Here is a 26,326-nt window from a genome sequence, read left to right as displayed (position 1 = left end):
AGGTGGGAATAATTCAGGAGAAAATTACTCATTTATTCAGGTAAATGTACATTAATCAAGGAAAACCAGCATATATTTGTTGACGGAAAATCATTGTTAACTAACTTGGGTTATTAGATGAGGTAACAGCAGAGGGTTGTGAAGGTAATGCTGTTGATGTGGTTTACATGAATGTCCAAAAGACATTGGATAAAGCGCCGCTCAACAGACTTGTGAGCAAAGTTAGAGAACTTATGGAATAAAAGGGACAGGAGCAACATGGCCATGAAATTGGCTGAATCAAATAGTGGTGGTGAATGGATGTTTTTCAGGCTCGAGGAAGGTCTGTAGTGGAGTTCCCCAGGGATTAGGATTAGGACTCTTTCTCTTTCTGATATATATTAATAATTAAAACCTTGGTGGACAGGGCAAAATTTCAAAACTTGCAGATGAAATGAAAATCGCTTATTGTCACAAGTAGGCTTCAAATGAAGCCCCGAGTCGCCACATTCCGGCGGCTGTTTGGGGAGGGCTGGTACGGGAAACTACAAGCTTTGTGAACTGTGAAGGGGTCAGTATAGAATTTCAAGGGGCATAGGCAGGTTGGTGGACTGGGTGGAAAAGTAGCAGATGAAATCTAATGCTGAAAATGTAAATTAATTTATTTTGGTAGACTGTACGATAATATAAGACATAATATAAAATAAAGGTTACAATTCGAAAGGAGCAAGAGCAAAGGGACCTAGGTGAATATGTGTATAATTCATTGAAGGTGGCATGACAAGTTGAGCTAGGGTTAATAAAGCATACAGAAAGAGACATAGCGTACAAAAGCAAGGAAATTCCATTACACCTGTATAAACACTGGTCCGGCATCAAGTGGAGTAGAGTCCAGTTCTGAGTGTCACTCTTTTGGAAGAATATGAAGGTATTAGGGAGGGTACCGCAAAGATTCCCGAGGATGTTTCCAGGGATGAGAAACTTCAGCTACGTGGATAGATTGAAGACGTTGCGACTGCTCTTGGAGAAGAGAAGGTTGAGAGGGTATTTGATAGAGGTATTCTAAATCATGAGGGATCTGGGCAGTCTAGATAGGGAAAGACTGTTTCCATTGGTGGAAGGATCAAGAACTAGAGGGCACAGATTTCCGTTAATGATCAAAAGAAGAATGACAACATGAGGAAGAACTTATTCACGCAGCGAGTGAGGGGGCTCCTGAATGCACAGCGTGAGAGTGTGATGGAGGCAGGATCAGTTTGAGGCTTTCAAAAGAGAATTGGATCCATATCTGGAAAGAAAGGAGAAAAAGCAGGGGAGTGACACCAGGTGGTTTGTGCCTTCAAAGGGACAGTACACAACAGTCTGTTCTAGAAGAATTCAGAAATTTTTACATTCTTAACTAATTACTTGATATAGTCGAAGTTATGTATGCATTAAATATTTACCTTTAACTTCTCCCTCACCATCTCTCCTCGTGCTAGGATGCCATTATAATTTTCCTTTTCTACTGTGCCACTCTCAGTCTGAGCCGCTTAATGCCTCTTTTTTTTCAAACTGTTCATGCTCAGCGATGCTGCTCCTTTTAATTAGCTGCTCAGTGCCTCTGTTCCATTTTCAAACACTTGTCAAAAAAAACTTGAAAGACAGAATTCTGATTGCTATGAAATCTTTACAACCTCAGGTTGTTCCGAGCTAACGAAGCAAGGGATGGCCAGTAACTAGTGAAGAACCTGCAGTGGCCTTCTGCCCCATGCAAATTAGGTATCCTCCCACTGACCCCATGTCTCAAGGATGGTCTATGTTCTTCTGGAGTCACAATGGAGAGGCATTGGACATAGATCTTATGGTGACAGGCTCCCTTTTCTGAAGAGCATTAGTGAACCAGTTGGGATTGATCACAATCCAGAATTTTTTTAAGGTTACATTCCTGGTGCTAGGCTACAGATTTCTAGATTTATTGAATTTAGTCTCACAGCTTGCCATGGTGAGATTTGAACCAAGGTCTCTAGGTTGCTAGGCCAATACCAGAATAATAGGCTATTGTGCTGGTATTTGGGTTACTTCTGGAGCAGCAGATCGCAGGGCAGAAAAAAAAGAGACCTGGAAAATTCCCATCCATCACCACTCTCCTCCACTGGCTGAACTCATTCTATGTCTCAACAACTTCTCCTTTAACCCATCCCATTTTCTCCAAATCAAAGGTGTTGCAATGAGTACCCACACGGGTCCTAGCTATGGTTGTCTTTTTATGGGGTATGTGGAACATTCCTTGTTCCAGGCCTACCCGGGTCCCCTCCCACAACTCCTTTACTGGTACATTGATGACTATTTTGGTGCCGCGCGTGTCGTGCTCTTGTCCGGACCTGGAAAAATTCATCAATTTTGCTTCCGGTTTCCACCCCTCCATCACTTTCACCTGGTCGATCTCAGACACTTCCCTTCCCTTCCTTGATCTTTCTGTCTCCATTTCCGGCAATAGACGATCTACTAATATCCACTGCAAGCCCAGCGTCTCCCTATCTAGCTATCTGGACTACAGCTCTTCGCACCCTACACCCTGTAAGGACTCCATCCCCTTTTCTCAGCTCCTTCGTCTCCGTCGCATTTGTTCCGATGATGCCACTTTCTAAAATGGTGCTTCGAAAATGTGTTCTTTCTTCCTCAACCGTGATTTCCCACCGACAGTTGTTGACAGGGCCCTCAACAGTGTGCGATCCATCTCCCGCGCCACTACCTTCGCCCACTCCCCTCCCTCCCAGAACAAGGATAGAGTCCCCCTCATTCTCACATTTCACCCCACCAGCCTCAGTATGCAACGCATAATCCTCCGCCATTTTCGCCAACTCCAGCGTGATGCCACCACCAAACACATCTTCCCTTCACTCCCTCTGTCAGCATTCCGCAGAGACCATTCCCTCCGAGATAATCTAGTCCACTCCTCCAGCATACCCAACTCCTCTCCCATCACCCATGGCACCTTCCCATGCAATCGCAGGAGGTGTAACACCTGCCCCTTTACATAGAACATAGAAAATACAGCACAGAACAGGCCCTTCGGCCCACTATGTTGTGCCGAACCTTTGCCCGCCCCCTGAGTCTGCACCGGCTCTTGGAAAGAGCACCCCACCCACCCAACATCAAGGGCAATTTTGGACACTAAGGGCAATTTATCATGGCCAATCCACCTAACCTGCACATCTTTGGACTGTGGGAGGAAACCGGAGCACCCGGAGGAAACCCACGCAGACACGGGGAGGACGTGCAGACTCCGCACAGACAGAGACCCAAGCCGGAATCGAACCTGGGGCCCTGGAGCTGTGAAGCAATTGTGCTATCCACAATGCTACCGTGCTGCCCTTAAAAACAAATAAATCTACAGTATATCATTTTACCGTAATCCATGTACCTATCCAATAGCAGCTTGAAGGTCCCTAATGTTTCCGATTCAACTACTTCCACAGGCAATGCATTCCATGCCCCCACTACTCTCTGGGTAAAGAACCTACCTCTGATATCCCTCCTATACCTTCCACCTTTCACCTTAAATTTATGTCCCCTTGTAATGGTTTGTTCCACCCGGGGAAAAAGTCTCTGACTGTCTACTCTATCTATTCCCCTGATCATCTTATAAACCTCTATCAAGTCGTCCCTCGTCCTTCTCCGTTCTAATGAGAAAAGGCCTAGCACCCTCAACCTTCCCTCGTAAGACCTACTCTCCATTCCAGGTAACATCCTGGTAAATCTTCTTTGCACCTTTTCCAAAGCTTCCACATCCTTCCTAAAATGAGGTGACCAGAACTGTACACAGTACTCCAAATGTGGCCTTACCAAAGTTTTGTACAGCTGCATCATCACCTCACGGCTCTTAAATTCAATCCCTCTGTTAATGAACGCAAGCACACCATAGGCCTTCTTCACAGCTCTATCCACTTGAGTGGCAACTTTCAAAGATGTATGAACATAGACCCCAAGATCTCTCTGCTCCTCCACATTGCCAAGAACTCTACCGTTAACCCTGTATTCCGCATTCATATTTGTCCTTCCAAAATGGACAACCTCACACTTTTCAGGGTTAAACTCCATCTGCCACTTCTCAGCCCAGCTCTGCATCCTATCTATGTCTCTTTGCAGCCGACAACAGCCCTCCTTACTATCCACAACTCCACCAATCTTCGTATCGTCTGCAAATTTACTGACCCACCCTTCAACTCCCTCATCCAAGTCATTAATGAAAATCGCAAACAGCAGAGGACCCAGAATTGATCCCTGCGGTACGCCACTGGTAACTGGGATCCAGGCTGAATATTTGCCATCCACCACCACTCTCTGACTTCTATCGGTTAGCCAGTTCGTTATCCAACTGGCCAAATTTCCCACTATCCCATGCCTCCTTACTTTCTGCATAAGCCTACCATGGGGAACTTTATCAAATGCCTTACTAAAATCCATGTACACTACATCCACTGCTTTACCTTCATCCACATGCTTGGTCACCTCCTCAAAGAATTCAATAAGACTTGTAAGGCAAGACCTACCCCTCACAAATTCGTGCTGACTATCCCTAATCAAGAGTGTCTTTCCAGATGCTCAGAAATCCTATCCTTCAGTACCCTTTCCATTACTTTGCCTACCACTGAAGTAAGACTAACTGGCCTGTAATTCCCAGGGTTATCCCTAGTCCCTTTTTTGAACAGGGGCACGACATTCGCCACTCTCCAATCCCCTGGTACCACCCCTGTTGACAGTGAGGACGAAAAGATCATTGCCAACGGCTCTGCAATTTCATCTCTTGCTTCCCATAGAATCCTTGGATATATCCCGTCAGGCCCGGGGGACTTGTCTATCCTCAAGTTTTTCAAAATGCCCAACACATCTTCCTTCCTAACAAGTATTTCCTCGAGCTTACCAGTCTGTTTCACACTGTCCTCTCCAACAATATCGCCCCTCTCATTTGTAAATACAGAAGAAAAGTACTCGTTCAAGACCTTTCCTATCTCTTCAGACTCAATACACAATCTCCCGCTACTGTCCTTGATCGGACCTACCCTCGCTCTAGTCATTCTCATATTTCTCACATATGTGTAAAAGGCCTTGGGGTTTTCCTTGATCCTACCCGCCAAAGATTGTTCATGCTCTCTCTTAGCTCTCCTAATCCCTTTCTTCAGTTCCCTCCTGGCTATCTTGTATCCCTCCAATGCCCTGTCTGAACCTTGTTTCCTCAGCCTTACATAAGTCTCCTTTTTTCTCTTAACAAGACATTCAACATCTCTTGTCAACCATGGTTCCCTCACTCGACCATCTCTTCCCTGCCTGACAGGGACATACATATCAAGGACACGTAGTACCTGTTCCTTGAACAAGTTCCACATTTCACTTGTGTCCTTCCCTGACAGCCTATGTTCCCAACTTATGCACTTCAATTCTTGTCTGACAACATCGTATTTACCCTTCCCCCAATTGTAAACCTTGCCCTGTTGCACGCACCTATCCCTCTCCATTACTAAAGTGAAAGTCACAGAATTGTGGTCACTATCTCCAAAATGCTCCCCCACTAACAAATCTATCACTTGCCCTGGTTCATTACCAAGTACTAAATCCAATATTGCCCCTCCTCTGGTCGGAAAATCTACATACTGTGTTAGAAAAGCTTCCTGGACACACTGCACAAACACCACCCCATCCAAACTATTTGATCTAAAGAGTTTCCACTCAATGTTTGGGAAGTTGAAGTCACCCATGACTACTACCCTGTGACTTCTGCACCTTTCCAAAATCTGTTTCCCAATCTGTTCCTCCACATCTCTGCTACTATTGGGGGGCCTATACAAAACTCCTAACAAGGTGACTGCTCCTTTCCTATTTCTGACTTCAACCCATACTACCTCATTAGGGTGATACTCCTCGAACTGCCTTTCTGCAGCTGTTATACTATCTCTAATTAACAATGCCACGCCCTCAACTCTTTTACCACCCTCCCTAATCTTATTGAAACATCTATAACCAGGGACCTCCAACAACCATTTCTGTCCCTCTTCTATCCAAGTTTCCGTGATGGCCACCACATTGTAGTCCCAAGTACCGATCCATGCCTTAAGTTCACCCACCTTATTCCTGATGCTTCTTGCGTTGAAGTATACACACTTCAACCCATCTCCGTGCCTGCAAGTACTCTCCTTTGTCAGTGTTCCCTTCCCCACTGCCTCATTACACGCTTTGGCGTCCTGAATATCGGCTACCTTAGTTGCTGGACTACAAATCCGGTTCCCATTCCCCTGCCAAATTAGTTTAAACCCTCCCGAAGAGTACTAGAAAACCTCCCTCCCAGGATATTGGTGCCCCTCTGGTTCAGATGCAACCCGTCCTGCTTGTACAGGTCCCACCTTCCCCAGAATGCGCTCCAATTATCCAAATACCTGAAGCCCTCCCTCCTACACCATTCCTGCAGCCACGTGTTCAACTGCACTCTCTCCCTATTCCTAGCCTCGCCATCACATTGCACCGGCAACAAACCCGAGATGACAACTCTGTCTGTCCTGGCTTTTAACTTCCAGCCTAACTCCCTAAACTTGTTTATTACCTCCACACCCCTTTTCCTACCTCTTGCATGCTTAACATCCCAGGTCCAAGACACTCATTCCAGGTTAAGCAGCGTTTCACTTGCATCTCAATCTGGTCTATTGCATTCGCTGCTCCCAATGTGGTCTCCTCTATATCGGAGAGACCAAACGCAGGCTGGGTGATCGCTTTGCTGAGCACCGTCGGTCTGTGCACATTCAGGACCCTGACCTTCCTATTGCTTGCCATTTTAACACAATACCCTACTCCCATGCCCACATGTCAGTCCTTGGCCTACTGCAATGTTCCAGTAAAGCTCAACGCAAACTGGAGGAACAACATCTCATCTTCTGGTTAGGCACGCTGCAGCCTTCCGGTCTCAACATTGAATTCAACAACTTCAGATGATTAGCTCTACCCCACCTTGTCCCATTTATTTTCATTCCATTTCATTTTAACTGTCTTTTACCATTTCTTTCTCTCTTGTCTTTCTTTATATATATTTAACCCCCCACCACCCATCTTATCCACCTTTCCTTACCCTTTCTCCCTTTTGCTTCCCCCTTCCCCTCCGCCCACATCTACATATGTCACAGTTTACCCTCTGATGTTAGTTTCTCTGCTGTTTGACCTTTCACACCTATTGTTCTCTCTGGTGACTCCCATTAACACTCTTTCCCCTTGCATTCTGTGGCTATTAGCACCCCATTTCCCTGGGTTTCTGTGGCTATCACTCATCTTTCATTCCCACTCCGCAGTATAAATATTTCCCACTTTCTCTGTATCATAGCTTTGACAAAGGGTCATCTGGATTCGAAATGTTAGCTCTTTTCTCTCCCTACAGATGCTGCTAGACCTGCTGAGATTTTCCAGCATTTTCTCTTTGGTTTCAGATAGCAGGGCAGGTTGTGCAAAAAATATCACCTAACATCCCCTCAAGCTATGACATTAGTTCCCCAGCAAAAGTACTGTAACAAAATGGAAGGCTGTAAGATAGCCAACTCTGATTCACTGTTGGGAAAAATTGAACTCAAAGCACATATATTTCTGCTAGAAGAAAAAGTCTATTCCATGTAACTGGAAAGGTTCAAACAGCAAAACACTAAAATCATGCATGGATGCTTTTTGTTTTTGTAATCTATTCTCTGTATTGATTTTTATAGATTAAATTATGCATAAAACTGGGCATTTCAGTACAATTATAGTATTATTAACTTTCATTGTTAAAAAAGAAAATTATATCAACATGAACATCTACATTGAGAAGAGTTGCTTGTCCATAAATATACACACAGTTTTCCAAGTTTTCCAAAAATTAGTTGGAAAACCACAGCCATTAAACTGTATAATTTAGTGTTGTCTTCCACAAATAACAGACTATACAGTTTTTAAGACAGTAGTGATTAGTACAGTACATTTTTAGATCAAATTACTGACTGAAACAATGAGCTAAATTATAGGCATATGCAGTGTACTATGGAAAAAGAGCAACTGTATATTTCCTCACAAATGTGTACTTAATTTTTCCTTCTGGTTGTTACAATAACCACATGCTGCACAAGAATTATTTTACTATCTATGATCATTTTCCTGGGCTTCCTATTTTTGTTTGGGGGGTGGTGGGGGGAGATCTGCAGGTACTGGAAAATTATATGGGTAGTAAAAAAATTTAAATGGAGTTCCACAGCTTTATTAGTACAGTAAATGTTAGAAAAGATTCATCCATCATTAATCAAATTCAAACTCAGTAACACAAATAGTAGTAGTAAACTGATTAAAAGCTGAAGTGATGGAAATTGCATTTCAGCTTTCCACCGTGGGGGCACTTTAAATATTTGTGAAAACTTATTGAGTTTGACTAACCAGGCAATCAAAGCATAGCCTGGTGTCTATTCCACCTCCAATAAGGCTGCACTAATTACAATTCAAAAGTAATTTAACTCTTTAACTCATTTTTTTCCCTATAAAATTCAATGTATTATGTGCAGTTAACACTTTTTATAATGGGGGAAAAGCTGCATTTTTAAAATGTGCAATGATAGCATCAAAGGATATTATATATTTTGATAACACCTATCTTTCACATTAATCAACAAGAATGGTATTTTTTATGGCAAAACAAGTTCTGAGATATTTTAAACATCCGGAGGTGCTTTGCAAAGAGAGCCTTTCCAATTATCATCAGTTTCTATCACTTAGCATTAAACCTTTGTCCACTTGACTAAACAAAGAATCAGGTTAAATCTTAGGTCTCCATCCTTTAATAAACTGCATGATCTTTTTCACTTGCAATTTTGTCAGTTTAAAATCATCAGATAGGATTTCCTCAGTCAACTGAACAAAAATGTTTCCATCAATTCGCTCACGGACAAAGAATGTCAACACATCTTCTGACAGGCCTATGAAACGCAGGCATTTGGAGACTTCCTCCACAGAAAGGGTAGATAGGTCAGATGGTGGATGCCAGTACAAACCACTACCATTTAACTTGGGCATACTTGGGGTATTCGATGAAGGGAGGGAAACAGGTATCTCTGTATTACTTCTTGATGACACTGGAGGGACCTTTATAACTCCTTGTGTGAGATAGACCCTTGTGACACCACCTTCGGCACCTCTTACGATAGTCGGAGAAAGAGAAGCTGTACTTCTGATGATGATGTTGTCTGAATCACAGACTTTGGGAGGCCGTGGTGGTGGGACTGGACAAGATATGCTCTCGGTCTGTTTGTACAATGAATCCTGTACACAGTTTCTAAACTCCTGATTGTACCTTAAATCCCCAGAATTGCTGACCGAGCCTGGATCAGGAGAAGTACTGCGGCTGACTGTAGCATCAAAATGGTCCGATGCAGTGGATGAAGACTTGTGATGATCATAAGATTCCAACCAATCTGTGGCCGATGGACTAGATGAGTAACTAGGATTAGCAAAAGGGTTTAATGCCCCAAAAGGAGCAAACCTTTTCTGAGAGCCCGGAGGTTTCAGCCGAGGGCAACTGTAGTAACTTTTCAGGACTGCATCTCCTGATAATTGGGGTGTAGATCGGCCACTGATCACATTTTGAACACTGTCTGAATATGCCCATGGATCCGACCATGAGGTCTGCACATTCTGGATATTAGATGAAATATTCCCTGATATTGGATGGTTCGAAGAATCTGTAGCCTTGCAGTCTCCCCACGTACATGGATAACAGTAAAGGGAATACGAGTCCGGTGACGGAGAACAGCTATCACTGCGGGTTCCAGAACTGGAAACAGGAGGACATAAATGAAGAGCGTATTACAGTCATGACAAGGCAATATGTATCAATCCTTTATCATTACCAAACCTCTTCAATGGAACTATCAGCACAAACCACAAGGAAGGAACATAACGAATAGTGGGCAAAGTTAGTAGAATTTAGTATGTCAATAAATTCAAATTGTGAAGTTGTGGGATGAAAAGCCAATTCCATTACATAATTCCATTACATATTCACCCAATTTTGAGCTATTTAATAGAACTGGTAGTGTGTTCTCGTTCTCAAGGTATCTAGCCCACAAATTGATAATAGAAGAATCATAGCATCTCTACAGTGCTGAATGAGGCCATTTGGCCCATCGGGTCTGCACCGATTCTCCGAAAGAGCACTGTACCTAACTCCACACAGACAGCCACCCAAGGCCAGAATTGAACCGGGTCCCTGACGCTGTGAGGCGGCAGTGCTAACCACTGTGCCACCGTGCTGCCCGTGGCAATGGCGTGCATCATTCGTACGTGCTTATTTCTTCAGCAAATCTCAGTCCAATATGCAAAGCATAAAACCACAAAAGTAGACATTCTGGACGATATTAATTGTGTCCATGAATCTCGTTGACTAATCTGAAGCATGGAGGTTGTATTGACATTTTTAGTCACAAACTCTCACAATGCATATTTATATATCTGGAAGACCTCCAGTTCCATCAACATTAAACTTTTTCTATTTCAATCGTTACCAAAACACTCAGGATTCACTTAAAAATTGTCAGATTTTGTTATGTTGCTTTCAACAATTGCTGAGCATTCTGCAGACATATTAAGAAACTTCGGAAGCATTAGAAGTTTGTTATTACAGATGCACATGATTTGCTCCTTTTTTTTTCGATTTGCTAACAATCACATCCAAGCCAAATCATCATTTCATTTTTTTTTTTCAAAACTCTTGGTCTCAAATATAATACAAGGAAAGTCTGTTCATTGGATCTACTCCCTCAATGACCGACCATAGCAATGCAATACTCCATCTGTGTAAACAAAATAACTTGTCATTCTAAACTTGTCGCTCTTTGTGATCTAAGTAACAGTCGCCAAATGCCATTTATTAAACTGCTGCTCCCTGAAGTGGTGGGAAGCAGGCATTAAAATTAGCACTGTGTTGGAAATACCCATCTATAGCCCCAGTAGTGAAAATTGTGACAGTAATTGTCAAAGATTCAAATGTCCATAGGCAGCTAGATAAATTGCCTGTCATACTAAAGCACTTAAAGAAATAATTAATGTACATAACAGGAAGCATAAATGCAGAAAAGACAAGTCATAAGCCTTCCAAAATTGAATTTGCAATATTAAGGAAAGCCCATTTATCATGAATTTGGCCATTCATGCTAGCATCATCTGATCTTAATGCACTGTACATTATTGAATGAATGTAATTTAGTACAGTATTAGAGTGTTTATCAATAGGAGGTTTTTTTGCATCTGCTTGTAGCAGTATATTTTTTCGTGGATGGACCTTGCACATATAATGGAATAAAAAACATTCTTCAACAGGGTAGGGTTCCACAGTGGTGCAGACACTTCAGCTACGAATCCCTTCAAACACTTCCAAGAGCCAAGACATTATATTAGATGTTTTGGATGGCCTCACTTACTGCAACACACTTAAAAAGCTATTCTGAGACCTGTACTATAATGTCAGCGTCGATGCCACTCTTAGTCGGTAATGCAATAGGTACCACAGGTGAGATTCTAACTCATTTAAACCCACCTACTTGAACAGAGTTAAAATTGGGCAGATCTATGACAAACCAATACACAAAATATAGCTGGTGCCTCTTACATTCCTTGACCTAATTATGTCATTAAACATCTTGCAACACTGATTTGCCACACGTGGGTCATTCATAGAATTTACAGTGCAGAAGGAGGCCATTCGGGCCATCGAGTCTGCATCAGCTCCTGGAAAGAGCACCCTACCCAAGATCAACACCTCCACCTCATCCCCATAACCCAACCCAACACTAAGGGCAATTTTGGACACCAAGGGCAATTCAGCATGGCCAATCCACCCAACCTGCACATCTTTGGACTGTGGGAGGAAACTGGAGCACCCGGAGGAAACCGACGCACACACGGGGAGGATGTGCAGACTCCGCACAGACAGTGACCCAGCCGGGAATCGAACCTGGGACCCTGGAGCTTTGAAGCAATTGTGCTATCCACAATGCTACCGTGCTGATAATGAATGTTCTAAGCATCTTTTTCACTGAACTTAAGCACATTCCTTTGAGGGACTTTGTGGTTCATCATCCCAGGTAAAGCCTCCTTCCTCTGCTTTCCTTAAGAATTTCTGTTTTCACTGCAAGAACCTAAGGCTCTGCACCTGAAGCCAACTTATCTCACATTGTCCAAGGATATAGGCAGCACGGTAGCATAGTGGTTAGCTCAAATGCTTCACAGCTCCAGGGTCATAGGTTTGATTCCCGGCTTGGGTCACTGTGCGGAGTCTGCACGTTCTCCCCGTATGTGCGTGGGTTTCCTCCGGGTGCTCCGGTTTCCTCCCACAGTCCAAAGATGTGCAGGTTAGGTGGATTGGCCATGCTAAATTGCCCTTAGTGTCCAAATTGCCCTTAGTGTTAGGTGGGGTTCCTGGGTTATGGGGATAGGGCTTGGGTAGGGTGCTCTTTCCAAGAGCCGGTGCAGACTCGATGGGTCGAATGACCTCCTTCTGCACTGTAAATTCTATGAAATCTATGAAATATAAACTCCTTTTAATTAAAGTTTGTTTTGACTACAGCAACTCCTTTAACCTATTGCAGGTGTCTAAATTCTGTGTCAAAGTATCATTTCATAACTTCAACTCTACTGGTTCCTCTTTTCTGTCCACTTATAGTGACATTAGAATGGTCTCCTACATCATAGAATCCCTACAGTGCAGACAAGGCCATTCGACCCATTGAGTCTGCACTGGCAATCACAAATGTTGAGTCTCGTTTCTTCAGGTATTAATTGCTGTTGGAGAGTTTTTAAATATCAAATTTTAAATTTAAATTTCTGTCTCCCTTATCTTTGTTTCATGGCCCAATAATTCTTTACATTCTCCCTATTTCTCTTTCTGGATCTGATTTGGCAGTGAATTTACCAAGTCTAATTCAGACTTCTCAACTTTTGTGCTGTTAATTATCAATTTTTCAACCTGATTGATTAAGTAAATGTGCAGTTGCTTGCTTGCCTTGTTCATCAAAATCCCGGATGCTATGTTGCCCATAATATTATCAGCTGGAACATTTGGACCCTAAATGTGCACGGGCAAGTCTAACCAATTTCACATATGATGCCCTGCTGCAATAAAATTTGGACCATTGTGTCATATAATGGGAAACGTATTATGCTACTGCCAAAAGGGAGCTGTGTGTAAATGGCATATTCCTTTAAGGCCACAGGTTGATTTTCTGTAAATAAACACATCTCGTGATAAGTTCAATACAAATCGATGTTAGATATTCCTGGAGTAAATTTAAAGCTAATTGCTGGCAAATTTTGTTCAGAGATTGGCAGCTAATTGTAAATTCCCAGTCCTTGCACAACATTTGGGGAAGCAAGAAATAATTGGTTTCCATCTCTTTTAAAAATGCTGTTTTAATAATTAATAATCTCCCCGTGCGAAACAAAATTATTGTTTTGTTTAAAAAAAGGAGGATATTTGCAAAATTGAAAACTGGTTGCAAGAATTTGCCTTGGATTATTTACCTAAATCAGAGAAATGTAAGAAAAATATAACATAAGAATTGTTACATTACAAGCAAAGGAATGTTTGCATGTATTATTCTTATTTTGTTATGAAGTGATTCCCCCAAGGATGATCTCCAAGATCAGTCGGAGATCATATTGTTTTATAACAATAGGGATTGCTGTGTCACTCAGCTGACAAAAAATACATGCCACCGATTTAGTGGCCCGAATACTGCAGAAAGTAGTGGTGACGTTAATCTCAAAGAAATCTACCTACAAAGTTGTTTGTGGTCAGAATTTTACCTTTCCCAACATTAGTTTGAATTTAGCACCAAGGCAAGGAGATCTTCAGGAAGTAATGTCATTAATGTCAAGCAGCTAATTGCGTTCTCACAGTCGGCAAAGATTATCTTTCATTTTTACAAAATTTACTGCGAGCAAAATAAAAGATCAGGGCATACAGGTGGTACTAAGATAGAATCTAAAAGATAAATAAGCTTTTAAATCAATTATGTGATTTTTTTTTAAAAATTAGACTGGAGAAATTTGACACCACTCAAATAGAAAATCAGGATTCAGGACCAGAGAGGTTTTCAGAATTAATAATGATCTTCGTCCACCATAAAAAAAAACAAGTTACAATTAATTCAACAAGGCCTAACTTGAAGTGCTTTCACAGCGAGATTAATAGTGAAAAAAGGAAGGTTCTCAAGTAATTTCTCATTAATTGCGTTTGAATAGTTACTTTGCATCAGTCTTCACGGTGGAAGACACCAGTGGGATGCCAGAGCTCCAGGAGAATCAGGGGGCAGAGGTGAGTGCAGTGACCATCACTAAGGAGAAGGTTCTGGGGAAACTGAAAGGTCTTAAGGTGGATAAGTCACCTGGACCGAATAGTCTACACCCGAGGGTCCCAAAAGAGATATCTGAGGAGATTGTGGAGGCATTGGTGGTGATCTTTCAAGAATCACTGGAGGCAGGAAGGGTCCCAGAGGACTGGAAAGTGGCTAATGTAACATCACTGTTTAAGAAGGGAGGGAACGGAAGATGGGAAATCATAGGCTGGTTAACCTGACTTTGGTCATTGGTAAGATTTTAAAGTCTGTTATTAAAGATGAGATCACAAAATACTTGGAAGTGCATGGTAAAATAGGGCTGAATCAGCACGGCTTTGTCAAAGGGAGGTCATGTCTGACAAATCTGTTCATGAAATGAAAATGAAAATCGCTTATTGTCACAAGTAGGCTTCAAATGAAGTTACTGTGAAAAGCCCCTAGTCGCCACATTCCGGCACCTGTTCGGGGAGGCGGTACGGGAATTGAACCGTGCTGCTGGCCTGCCTTGGTCTGCTTTCAAAGCCAACGATTTAGCCCCTGTGCTAAACTAGCCCCATCACTGTTAGAGTTCTTTGAGGAGGTAACAAGGAAGTTAGACAAAGGAGAACCAGTGGACGTGATTCATTTAGATTTCCAGAAGACCTTTGACAAGGTCCCACATAGGAGACTGTTAAATAAGTTAAGAGCCCATGGTGTTAAGGGTAAGATCCTGGCATGGATAGGGGATTGGCTGACTGGCAGAAGGCAGAGAGTGGGGATAAAGGGGTCTTTTTCAGGATGGCAGCTGGTGACTAGTGGTGTGCCTCAGAGGTCTGTGCGGGGACCACAGCTTTTTACAATATACATTAATGATCTGGATGAAGGAACTGAAGGCACTATTGCTCAGTTTGCAGATACACAAAGATCTGTAGAGGGACAGGTAGTATTGAGGAATCAAGGGGGCTGCAGAAGGATTTGAACAAGCTAGGAGAGTGGGCAATGAAGTGGCAAATGAAATACAATGTGGAAAAGTGTGAGGTTATGCACTGTGGAAGGAAGAATTTAGGCATAGACTATTTTCTAAATGGGGAAATGCTTAGGAAATCAGAAGCACAAAGGGACTTGGGAGTCCTTGTTCACGATTCTCTGAAGGTTAACGTGCAGGTTCAGTCGGCAGTTAAGAAGGCAAATGCAATGTTAGCATTCATGTCAAGAGGGCTAGAATACAAGACCAGGGATGTACTCCTGAGGCTGTATAAGGCTCTGGTCAGACCCAATTTGGAGTATTGTGAGCAGTTTAGGGCCCCGTATCTAAGGAAGGATGTGCTGGCCTTGGAAAGGTCCAGAGGAGGTTCACAAGAATGATCCCTGGATTGAAGAACTTGTCGTATGAGGAACGGTTGAGGACTGTGGGTCTGTACTAGTTGGAGGATCTTATTGAAACTTACAGGATACTGCTAGGCCTGGATAAAGTGGACGTGGAGAGGATGTTTCCACTTATAGGAAAAACTAGAAGCAGAGGACACTATTTCAAACTAAAGGGGCGATCCATTAAAGCAGAGATGAGGAGGAATTTCTTCAGCCATACTGTGGTGAATCTGTGGAACTCTTTGCCTCAGAAGGCTGTGGAGGCCAAATCACTGAGTGTCTTTAAGACAGAGATAGATAGGTTCTTGATTAATAAGGGGATCAAAGGTTATGGGGAGAAGGCAGGAGAATGGGGATGAGAAAATATCAGCCATGATTGAATGGCGGAGCAGACTCGATGGGCCGAGTGGCCTAATTCTGCACCTATGTCTTATGGTCTCTGGGGGACTTTAGGCGCTGCATTTTCATCTGGATGCAGAGGTGTATTTTGGTGTGCAAATGACCAAACTTAGATATTGTTTTGCAGCAAAACTGATTTTCCTGTTCATTCTTGATCCTGCGCCATTTACTCTGTCCCTTTTTGCCTAATGTGCAAAACATACACCCACTCCCACTGAAGTCGGATTCCCTATTTTAAATAAGTGGTGAAAACGAGATATTCTTCTATACATCATTTTCGTCTAACGGTGTGGGATTTTGGAAGCCCATTAAAAGAATGGCAGGTTTTAGAGTTCCTGAAGAAAATGGAAATCTTGCTGAAATATTCTAAAGGTAAGTGTAAAGTGTCTTCACAACTTCAAATGTCTCCATTAGGTGTTATAATCCAGATGTATTTTTAAGACATTGATTCATCATTGGGATCTGGGTCTTTAAAGGCAAGTTGACCTTTACATGGACCAGCATTGTGTATTTGTTCACACCATTATGCAGTGAAAATGTTTCAAGATGTCCTGTCAGCCTATGTTGTCTTTTCTTTTCCACAGTGATAAAAAATGGTTTTGACACTTGAAAATCCTCCAACTATCTGATCCCTTATATTGATTGACAGGCACTCTACTTCTGAAAGTAGAGTAAAGCACTTTCAGTTCTTTCCTTCCCAAAGAGAATTCTATTGTTTGGACAGCTGTGAGCATTATCAATGCTTAGCTAAGTTTCAAGTGCTGATGGGTTTCAGCACAGTAGGTGTTCCATCTGAGAATGAATGATACTTTCAGGAGGTTGCAGTAACAGATTGTCCCTATGATATGGTCTTTGGTCTGTTGATACAAGCTAATAGGGTTACAATTGCACAAGTTTTTTTTCACATAGCAAAATGCATTTTTCCTTTGTTTAATGATATGGAGGCTTTTATTAGATGGTGAGAGGTTTATTTTTCCCAACAAATGTAAAATATTGTCCATTAATATTGCTTAGAGCCTGAGGAATGTGCATAGTGCATACTGGCTGACAGGCTATGGAAGATACATTGTGGGCATAAAGGTGGCATAAGTGATCTGAAGGGGGCATGGAGGTGAATTGAGAGGTGAGGAAGGTGAAGGGTGAGGTTGCGTGGGCATTTAAATTTTGTTGGGAACTGGGTTTAAGAGTCCCAAAAATCAGTTTCCTGACCCAACCTGAAACCCGCCCACTTCCAGCTTTAACTGAGGCAAGTAGGACTTTTACTTTAAATACGATAATGTGCCTTATTATTCAGTATTTCAACTTCAACTGTGGTCTGCTGGGTTTCACAAGCCTCAGAGAACTTGGCAGCGACATCCAAATCTGGAATTTTTGGATCCAGGAGGTAGGTGCTTGTGCATCTGGATCCAGTGTGCCTGCCGAGGCAACCCCTATCATTGCGCACTTCCCCATCACAATTTCCTCCCATCCCGCAGACAACTCCGATATTGCCTCCTTCACCCCTGAGGCCTCCCAACACCCCACACTCTCTTCCACCACACAGAGGCCTCTGACACCACTACGACTCCGACATAACCACGTCTCCCACCCAGATCTCCAAACCCTCATCCAGGCCTCACACCATCAGTGCCCCTGCCCCCGCCCCCCCTCCACACACACACACACACACACACACCAACTCACTAGGCCTCTGATTTCCCAACCTGCCTTTCCAGGTGGGTCAGGTTAAGTAAAAATCCAGTTCTTTGTCCCAAGTCTTGGTATGTAGGTATGACCGTGCACCTTTCTGCTGTTGTTAATTAGAATAGCTATATTTACTATCAGCAAAACACAGGTGATTTTAGTCTGACCATGTACATAACAAGTTGCACAATTATACGCACTGATCGGGACACACCCTTTTGATTTAATTCAGAAATGTGCTGATGAGTGCTGAGGAATCCTGCTGATTGAAAAAGTTCAGAATGCACTGCATCAACTTTTCAGGAAAAAATCATCCAGGTGAAGTAGACTGAGGTTTAGAAGTTATGAAATTATAGATCGATGATTTTATTGTGAAATATGTACGAATTGTATTTAAAACCTTAATTTTTATATTAGAAAGCACAGTTCTGGAGAAACAAATAAGAACAAAGAAAAGTACAGCACAGGAACAGGTCCTTCAGCCCTAAAAGCCTGTGCCGTTCATGATGGCCTAACTAAAAACTAATCTCCTGTCCTTACTCGGTCCGTATCCCTCTATTTCCTTCCTATTCATGTACCTATCCAGATGCCTCATAAATGTTGCCCATGTACCTGTTTCCACCACATCCTCTGGCGTTCCAGCCACCCACCACTCTCTGCGTGACAAACCTACCCCGCACATCTCTCTTGACAGTTGACAGTTTTTCCAAAAGGTACGTTTAATAATTTGGCTGGTTTATCGATAAACAGTGAAAGATGACTGTTACATGAAGAAAGGCTGTTATAAAGTATTTGCACTGATAGTTACCAAAAATGCTGTGAAGAAGATGAGAGGTTCATGGAGAGGACAGATGCTTGTGTGCAAGATTTTTAATTACTAATGGATGGTTAGAGAGGTAATATATGTACATATGAATGTTTTATTAATGATGAAGAAGGGAAGGTAGAATTCATCTCCTGAATAGTGATGGAATAAACTACCTATTTTCAAATCAGGAACATTCAATGACCCATAGAATCCTAAAAGGTTTGCACTCATTATTTAGTTATTTCCACTTACATCTCGTGAAGACCAGATGAGTAATAGGACAGGCTAGGGCTTGGTGAATGAGCTTGCTGTAGCTGGGCCTTTGCAAATCGAGGTGGAACTGGTGGACTTGGTGTAGGAACACCTTTAGTACCCCGTGGAGGAATAGGGGGAGCATTTAGAAGACGGCATTCCTCTTTCACCTGTCAAAAGAAGACAGTGGAACATGACATGTTTAAAAATTCAAACACTTTGCAGAATGACCATATATTGATCTGCATTTGAATAGAAAGATTTTGCCAATTTTACTACACATTAAAAGTAGAAGACCACACAATCAGGACATCTCAGCTGATTTCACATATTCTGCCCATCAAATGAACAGCGTTAGTTTGTTGGTGTGGACTGCCACGCTGCAGAAGCAAACCTCACTTAAAGAAGGCTGGAAAGTCACAGCTTCCACATAACGTGCCAAACATTAATGATCGATCACTTCCAGAGCTAACCCAAGCATGTTTGAAAATATAAGTCAATCAAGAAAGTGATATACCTTGAAATATTCGTAGCCAACACGAAGTAGAAGTGTAGATAATCGCTGCGTAATGACCAAGATAATTCAACATTGCTTAAGATTGTTGAATAACATGTGATCTTAAGTAGAACCTATTCCTTGCTGAATAAACTATATGACTCTCTGAAACACGTTGCTAAAACATACTGCAGCAGTTTCATAAATCACATCCATGTTGGAGTTATTTACAGATGCACATATTAATTTATAAGGGACTATACTGGCTGGGTATTAATCCATAGAAAGCTTAACAAGGTTGCATGGCTTTGAAAGGATTCAAGAGCCAGCTAATTTGAGGGAGAAAGGCGACAGTGGCACAGTGTGCGGGATGGTGGCAAAGTGGTTAGCACTGCTGCCTCAAAGTGCCAAGGACATAGGTTCAATTCCGGCCTTGGGCGTCTGTGTGGAGTTTGCACGTTTTCCCCTTGTTTGCGTGGGTTTCCTCCGGGTGCTCCGGTTTTCTCCCACAGTCCAAAGATGTGCAGGTTAGGTGGATTTGCACTGCTAAAAATTGCCCATTAGTGTCCAACAATATGCATGTTAGTTGGGCTGCGAGGATAGGGCAAGGGTGCAGGCCTAGGTAGGGTGCTCTTTCAGGGGATTGGTGCAGACTCAATGGGAAAAATGTCCTCCTTCTGCACTGTTGAGATTCGAGAATCTATGAATGGGAGGGTATATTGATAAGGTGAAATGAAGTAAAGTGTGAAGAGTCTTGTGTGGAGAATAAAACTCAACATAGAACCTGTTGGGCTGACTGGCCTGTTTCTATGCTGTAATATTCTGCGCAATTCCATGGAGCCCAAGTGCCAGCCCCAGATGTCTTTATAAAATCTATCATGTCCAATTGAGGATGGAAAAAGGCCTTATTTGTCGAGTGAGGTCGTTGCAAGGGTAATAATTACTTATGAGTAACGATATAGTATAAGAATAATTATATTGCAATCTTCTATTCAGAATACCATGTTATCAATCCTGCCAGGTAACAATAATCCCCCACAATCCTTCATCCAAAACCCACACTGTAACCACCATGTCACATAATACAGTGCAGATAGTCAAGTCTAGGAAATGTCTTTTACTGATCCAGCGAAGATAGTTAAACTGTCTTTATGAAGGCCTCTCTGGCTGTTAGATGTAAACTGCCTCTCTGCTTCTGAGGGGATATGTCATTTGTATAGACCCCGGCATCTCGTTACTTTAAATCACATCTTATCATGCCTTGTTACATTGATTTAACTAGGAAGATTTCTCGCTGTGCTGGGCACACCCATGACACTGTTGCTTGGCAGATCGCATCCATTATGCCTTGTTACATTCGTGTTACTGCTGTTACTGGGCAGATCTGTTGCTGGGCAGATTCATTACATAACCTAAAGCTATGTGGCTGAAGCTAAACTTTTCTTGCCTTTGAACTTCAAATACGACACAGTCACCCATCAATACAGCTTTGAAAAATGTCTAAATGCCCTCCCAGAGTCTCCATACTGGCTGATGCTGGGTCTGAGAATAGTTCCTGGTCCCCCTCTATTGTCAACGTGGGTGCACCTTGGCTTGTACACTGTTTAATTGGGTAAGTGTAAGTGTGTCATGACAGCCAATGTACGCACACGTCTTTCCCCCTCATGCCTCCTCCTCAACCAGCAAATACAGTAATATTAGCAGCAGCGTCTCCAAAACCAGAAATACAGCAGAGGTGCACATAACAGTAGTAGACACAATACTGACAAATAGTAAATGAGGGGAGGAGGGAAGACATAAAATCAATGCAGTTGGCTAAGACAAACGAATGGGAAGGAAAGTTGCCAGAATTTTAAAAAAGGCTATTGCAGACACCCAGACTAAATTTAATGAATGAGAACTTAAGAGGGTAGATTTTCACTTGCTGTGCTGGCACAAAACTGGCATTGCAGGTCAGTTAGCCCTTGTACAGCTCTCACAATTTGAATTTGCATTGAAATTGCACACGGCCAGTTTAATGCCTTAAGCGGTAAATTAAAATCCACCCTAATATTTCCTATTAAGATTATAAGTTCCAAAAATGTTCTGTTGGGTAGCAAGCCAAATGCTGAAAGTTTGCAGCATTTTTCCAGGGCTGATTCCAGGCTATGGGAGTAACAAATTTGGCACGGTTAATGAGAGAAATGCAATCTCTATGCACTTATCTTCTGAGTCCTTGCTCCTGGGACAGCACGTTAATGTGTAAGGCTAACTTGAGGGATCAACTTGCATGCAGATGTGTTAATGCACGCTTTGTTTAAGATTGGCTCCTGCATTGCCAGTGCTTGGCATTGTGGAATTATCCCGGCAAGAACAATGTTGTGAATTGCAGCAATAGTGCAGAGCTGGCTCAAATATGTTGGGTTCAGGACAGTAGCTCTGCTCCTGATTGCTATCAACATTGAATATTTTTGAGGCAGAGGTGGATAGATTTCTGTTAGGCAAGGGAATCAAAGGTTTATCAATGGTAAATGGTGGCATGATATACATCACCATATCATGGTGCAATCACACACACACTGATGGACATACAGTAGGACCAACCAGCATACACAACATCGCAGCCAATCACCAGTGAGAGCACACGCACTATAAAGACAGGGGACACCAGAGTTCAGCTCAGAGGACAGAGCTCACAGCCTGCCCCTCAGACATTCACCATGTGCTGAGTGCCTCACCTAGATAGTGATTGGACAGGGTCCACAGATAAGCTGGTAATGCACGTACCCAAGTTTACAATATGTTATTACACTTGAGTTGTTAATAAAATAGAGTTACACCATCTCCAGCCGTGTTGACCTGTTTGTAGACCAGAACACCCAACACGACTTGGTTCCAGGAGTGGACACATACTAGCCCCTGTGAGACCTACCTGCAACTTATCAGCAATCCGCCATCCTGCAGCATGGAGAACAACCTGTTCCAGCAGCGCCTGCAGGGTAAGGACGAGCCTTTCCAGTCTTATTTAACGCACCTCCGCATCCTCGCGCAGTCCTGCGGCTATGGACCCACCTCTGACTCCATGATACGCGACCAGATAGTTTTCGGGGTCATGTCGGACACCCTGCACCAGCAGCTCCTTAAAATCAAGCAACTCACACTAGCGACGGCCATCGAGACCTGCGTCCTGCATGAGAACACCACCAGCCGGTACTCACACATCCAGGCGGCTGAAACGGCGCGGCAGGGGCCCCACGAGGCGGAGCGGGTCCAGACGATCGAGTACCTCCTGGCCCGCGGCCCGGAGGAGGGCGGCCATTTTGCGCGCTTTCCGAGGCCTCCCGTGCTTGTACGTGCCAAAAGAGGGGACGTTGACGCGGAGGAACGCGATGCGCAGGCGCGCACTACGCAAGACCGCACTGCGCATGCGCAGTGGCGCAACGAACGCACTGACGTCATGACGTGTGGCAACTGTCCATTTAAAGCGGCAATGTCCGGCCAAAGCGCGACACTGCCTACGCTGTGGCAGGCTTGGCCACTATGCTGCCTGCTGTCGAGCACCTCAGCCTGCCAACTCGCAACAGTTTAACCAGCCTCGCAGAAATGTTCGGGCAATTCTACCCACGTTCACCGAGTCCGATCCTGACTTCATACAGACCAGTGACACTGAGGACAGGGAGCCTTTCCGCATTGCTGTCATCAACAATAACAAGCTGTCCCCGAGTTGAACGCACCAGCCGCTGCCGGTGCACAGCATTGATCTGGATGACGAGTGGTGTGCCACCCTGGCGGTCAACCGATCTCAGAACACATTCCGCCTGGACACTGGTGCTTCCGCAAATCTCCTCGCATGGTCAGCATTTCAAACCCTGAGGGTCAAACCAGCCATCCATCCATCTGTCAACTGGTCGACTATAATGGCAACGTCACCCCCGCCACGGGGTCGTGCCAATTCAAATTGACGCACAACTCGTGTAAAGCCATCCTACCCTTCGAGATCGTGGGCTCTTCAAAGGACTCTCTGCTAGGCGCACAGGCGTGCAAACTCCTCCACCTCGTTCAGCGAGTATACTCTCTCTCTCCAGAAGGCACGTCTGACTTCCAAGATGCGGAATTCAGGGCGCAACTAAACTCAATCCTCTCTCACAACCAGGGTGCTTTCGAGGCATGGGTACATTGCCCTACACATACAAAATCCTGCTCAAACAGGATGCCACTCTGGTAGTTCATGCACCTCGCAGAGTCCCAACACCCCTCAAGGACCGCCTCAAGCAGCAGTTGCAGGACCTTCAGGACCAAGAAGTGCTTTCCCGGGTGATGGAGCCAACTGCATGGGTCAGCTCAATGGTGTGCGTCAAGAAGCCTTCCGGTGAGCTCTGGATCTGTATTGACCCGAAAGACTTAAATCGCAATATAAAGAGGGAACATTACCCTATACCCAAACGTGAAGAGATCACGTGCGAGATGGCTCGGGCAAAAATATTCACCAAGCTTGATGCCTCAAAGGGCTTCTGGCAGATTCAATTGGATCAGTCCAGCAGGAAGCTGTGTACCTTCAACACTCCATTTGGCAGATACTGCTACAATAGGATGCCATTTGGCATCATCTCGGCCTCTGAAGTTTTCCATCGCATCATGGAACAGATGATGGAGGGCATCGAAGGTGTGCGCGTCTGTGTAGACGACATCATTATTTGGTCTACCACACCGCAGGAGCATATCAGTCGCCTCCAACACATCTTTCAACGGATACAGGACCAGGGCCAGCGTCTTAACCGAGCCAAATGTTCTTTTGGCCAAACCGAGCTCAAGTTCTTGGGGGACCACATCTCCCGGTTGGGTGTGCGGCCGGATGGCGACAAGCTGCAGCCATCACGGCCATGCAGAAGCCCACAGACAAGAAGGCGGTGCTACGCTTTCTAGGAATGGTCAACTTCCTGGGGAAGTTCATCCCCAACCTCGCTTCCCACACCACAGCTCTCTGGCACCTTGTCAGGAAGACAACTGAATTCCTGTGGCTTCCCACCCACCAGCGTGAATGGGAGGAGCTCAAGGTCAAGCTCACCACCGCCCCGGTACTGGCGTTCTTCGATCCTGAAAGGGAGACGAAGATCTCGACTGACGCCAGCCAGTCCGGCAATGGGGCGGTCCTCCTGCAACGAGATGTCGCCTCATCATGAGCCCCTGTCGCCTATGCGTCACGTGCCATGACCCCCACAGAGCAGCGCTAGGCGCAAATTGAGAAGGAGTGCCTAGGCCTGTTGACTGGCATTGACAAGTTCCACGACTATGTATATGGCCTTCCCCAGTTCACTGTGGAGACCGACCATCGCCCGCTGGTTGGCATCATCCAAAAGGACCTTAATGACATGACCCCCTTGCCTCCAGCGCATTCTGCTCAAACTCCGGAGGGACGACTTCCAACTTGTATACACCCCGGGTAAGGACCTGATCATAGCAGACGCTCTGTCCAGGGCAGTCGACACTCCCTCCGACCCAGAGGGGTTTGTTTGCCAAGTCGACGCACATGTAGCCTTCACTTCTGCCAATCTGCCGGGCACTGGTGAACGCCTTGCCCACATTCGCCGTGAGACTGCGGCTGACCCCCCCATGTGATGCGCCACATGACGGACGGGTAGCTCAAGGGACAATGCCCACAGTTTTACAACATTCGGGATGACTTGACAGTCGTGGATGGTGTCCTCCTGAAGCTGGACCGCATTGTGATCCCACACAGCATGCACCGGCTTGTATTAGAACAGCTGCACGAAGGCCACCTCGGCGTTGAGAAGTTCCGACGGAGGGCTCGAGAGGCTGTGTACTGGCCAGGAATAAATGAGGACATTGCCAACACTGTGCTCAATTGCCCCACCTGTCAGCGGTTCCAGCCGGCACAACCACATGAGACCCTTCAGCCCCATGAGTTGGTCACGTCCCCCTGGTCGAAGGTGGGCGTGGACCTGTTCCATGCGCTCGGCAGGGACTACATCATCACCATCGACTACTTTTCCAGCTATCCTGAGGTCATACGCCTGCACGACAACACGTCATCGGCTGTTATCCGGGCCTGTAAGGAGACCTTTGCACGCCACGGCATTCCGCTCACCGTGATGTCAGACAATGGCCCCTGTTTCGCGAGTCAGGAATGGTCTTCCTTCGCTAGTGCATACAACTTTGCACACATGATGTCCAGTCCCCTGCGCCCTCAGTCAAATGGCAAAGCAGAGAAGGGCGTCCACATTGTAAAAGGCTCCTCTGCAAGGCTGCTGATGCAGGATCTGACTTCTGCCTCGCCTTGCTGGCCTATCACTCCGCCCCACTGTCCACTGGCCTATCGCCGGCCCAACTGCTTATGGGTCGCACCCTTAGGACCACTGTGCCGTCCATTCATGTCCCAGACCTCGACCATGCTCCGGTACTTCAGCGGATGCAACAAGAGCGTGAGCAACAAAAGGCGACACATGATGCTCGGGCGACTGATCTTCCTGCCCTGGTGCCTGGTGATCATGTCCTTATACATCTTCCGGAGGGTGGCTGGTCGGCAACTGCTGAGGTTCTTAGACAGGTGGCTCCCCGCTCGTTTCTGGGTCGTTTGCCTGATGGCTCCATTCGCCGCCGCAATCGGCGTGCCCTTCGTCTGGTTCCATGCTCGCTATGAAATTCTGCACCGGTGCCACGCCCTCCTATTGTCCCTGACATCGACTTTGTTGAGCTTCCGGATAACCTGCCTCCTCCTCACTCAACCGTGGCCCGGCCCATTCCTCAGCCGGTGGATCCTGAACCATCCTTGAAGCGGTCAACCCGAATTCATCGCCCACCCCAAAGACTTGATTTATAAACCTTGCACTATTGGACTTACTGACTTGTTCTGCTGTACTGTTTACGAGTTTTTCATCGTTTGTTAATAGTATTTGTTTCGTTCTTGGTGTAACATAGTTTTCCTCTGCACCTGGCACCTTCCCGTGTATATAATATAGCCACATGTACATATTGATGTAAATAATGCACACACAT

At 44.6% G+C, this 26,326-nt stretch overlaps 1 protein-coding gene across 5 annotated transcripts in view; it reads right to left on the bottom strand.

The window, feature by feature from the left end:
• Window positions 1-7,656: 7,656 nt before the first annotated feature.
• Window positions 7,657-26,326, bottom strand: part of gareml (GRB2 associated, regulator of MAPK1-like) — a 312,284-nt gene continuing 293,614 nt past the window's right edge. For all 5 annotated transcript variants that reach the window (XM_072498983.1, XM_072498985.1, XM_072498986.1 and 2 more), the window contains 2 exons: window positions 18,838-19,007; window positions 7,657-9,787 (listed from right to left, as the gene is read on the bottom strand). In XM_072498983.1, coding sequence (XP_072355084.1) covers window positions 8,773-9,787; window positions 18,838-19,007 — 1,185 coding nt within the window. In that variant the 3' untranslated portion in view covers window positions 7,657-8,772. The remainder of the gene's footprint in view (window positions 9,788-18,837; window positions 19,008-26,326) is intronic.

The sequence above is a fragment of the Scyliorhinus torazame genome, chromosome 4 (genome assembly GCF_047496885.1).
Source record: "Scyliorhinus torazame isolate Kashiwa2021f chromosome 4, sScyTor2.1, whole genome shotgun sequence".
Lineage (NCBI taxonomy): Eukaryota > Metazoa > Chordata > Chondrichthyes > Carcharhiniformes > Scyliorhinidae > Scyliorhinus > Scyliorhinus torazame.
The sequence above is the reverse complement of the archived record's forward strand: the minus strand, read 5'-3'. Positions and strand labels throughout refer to the sequence as shown.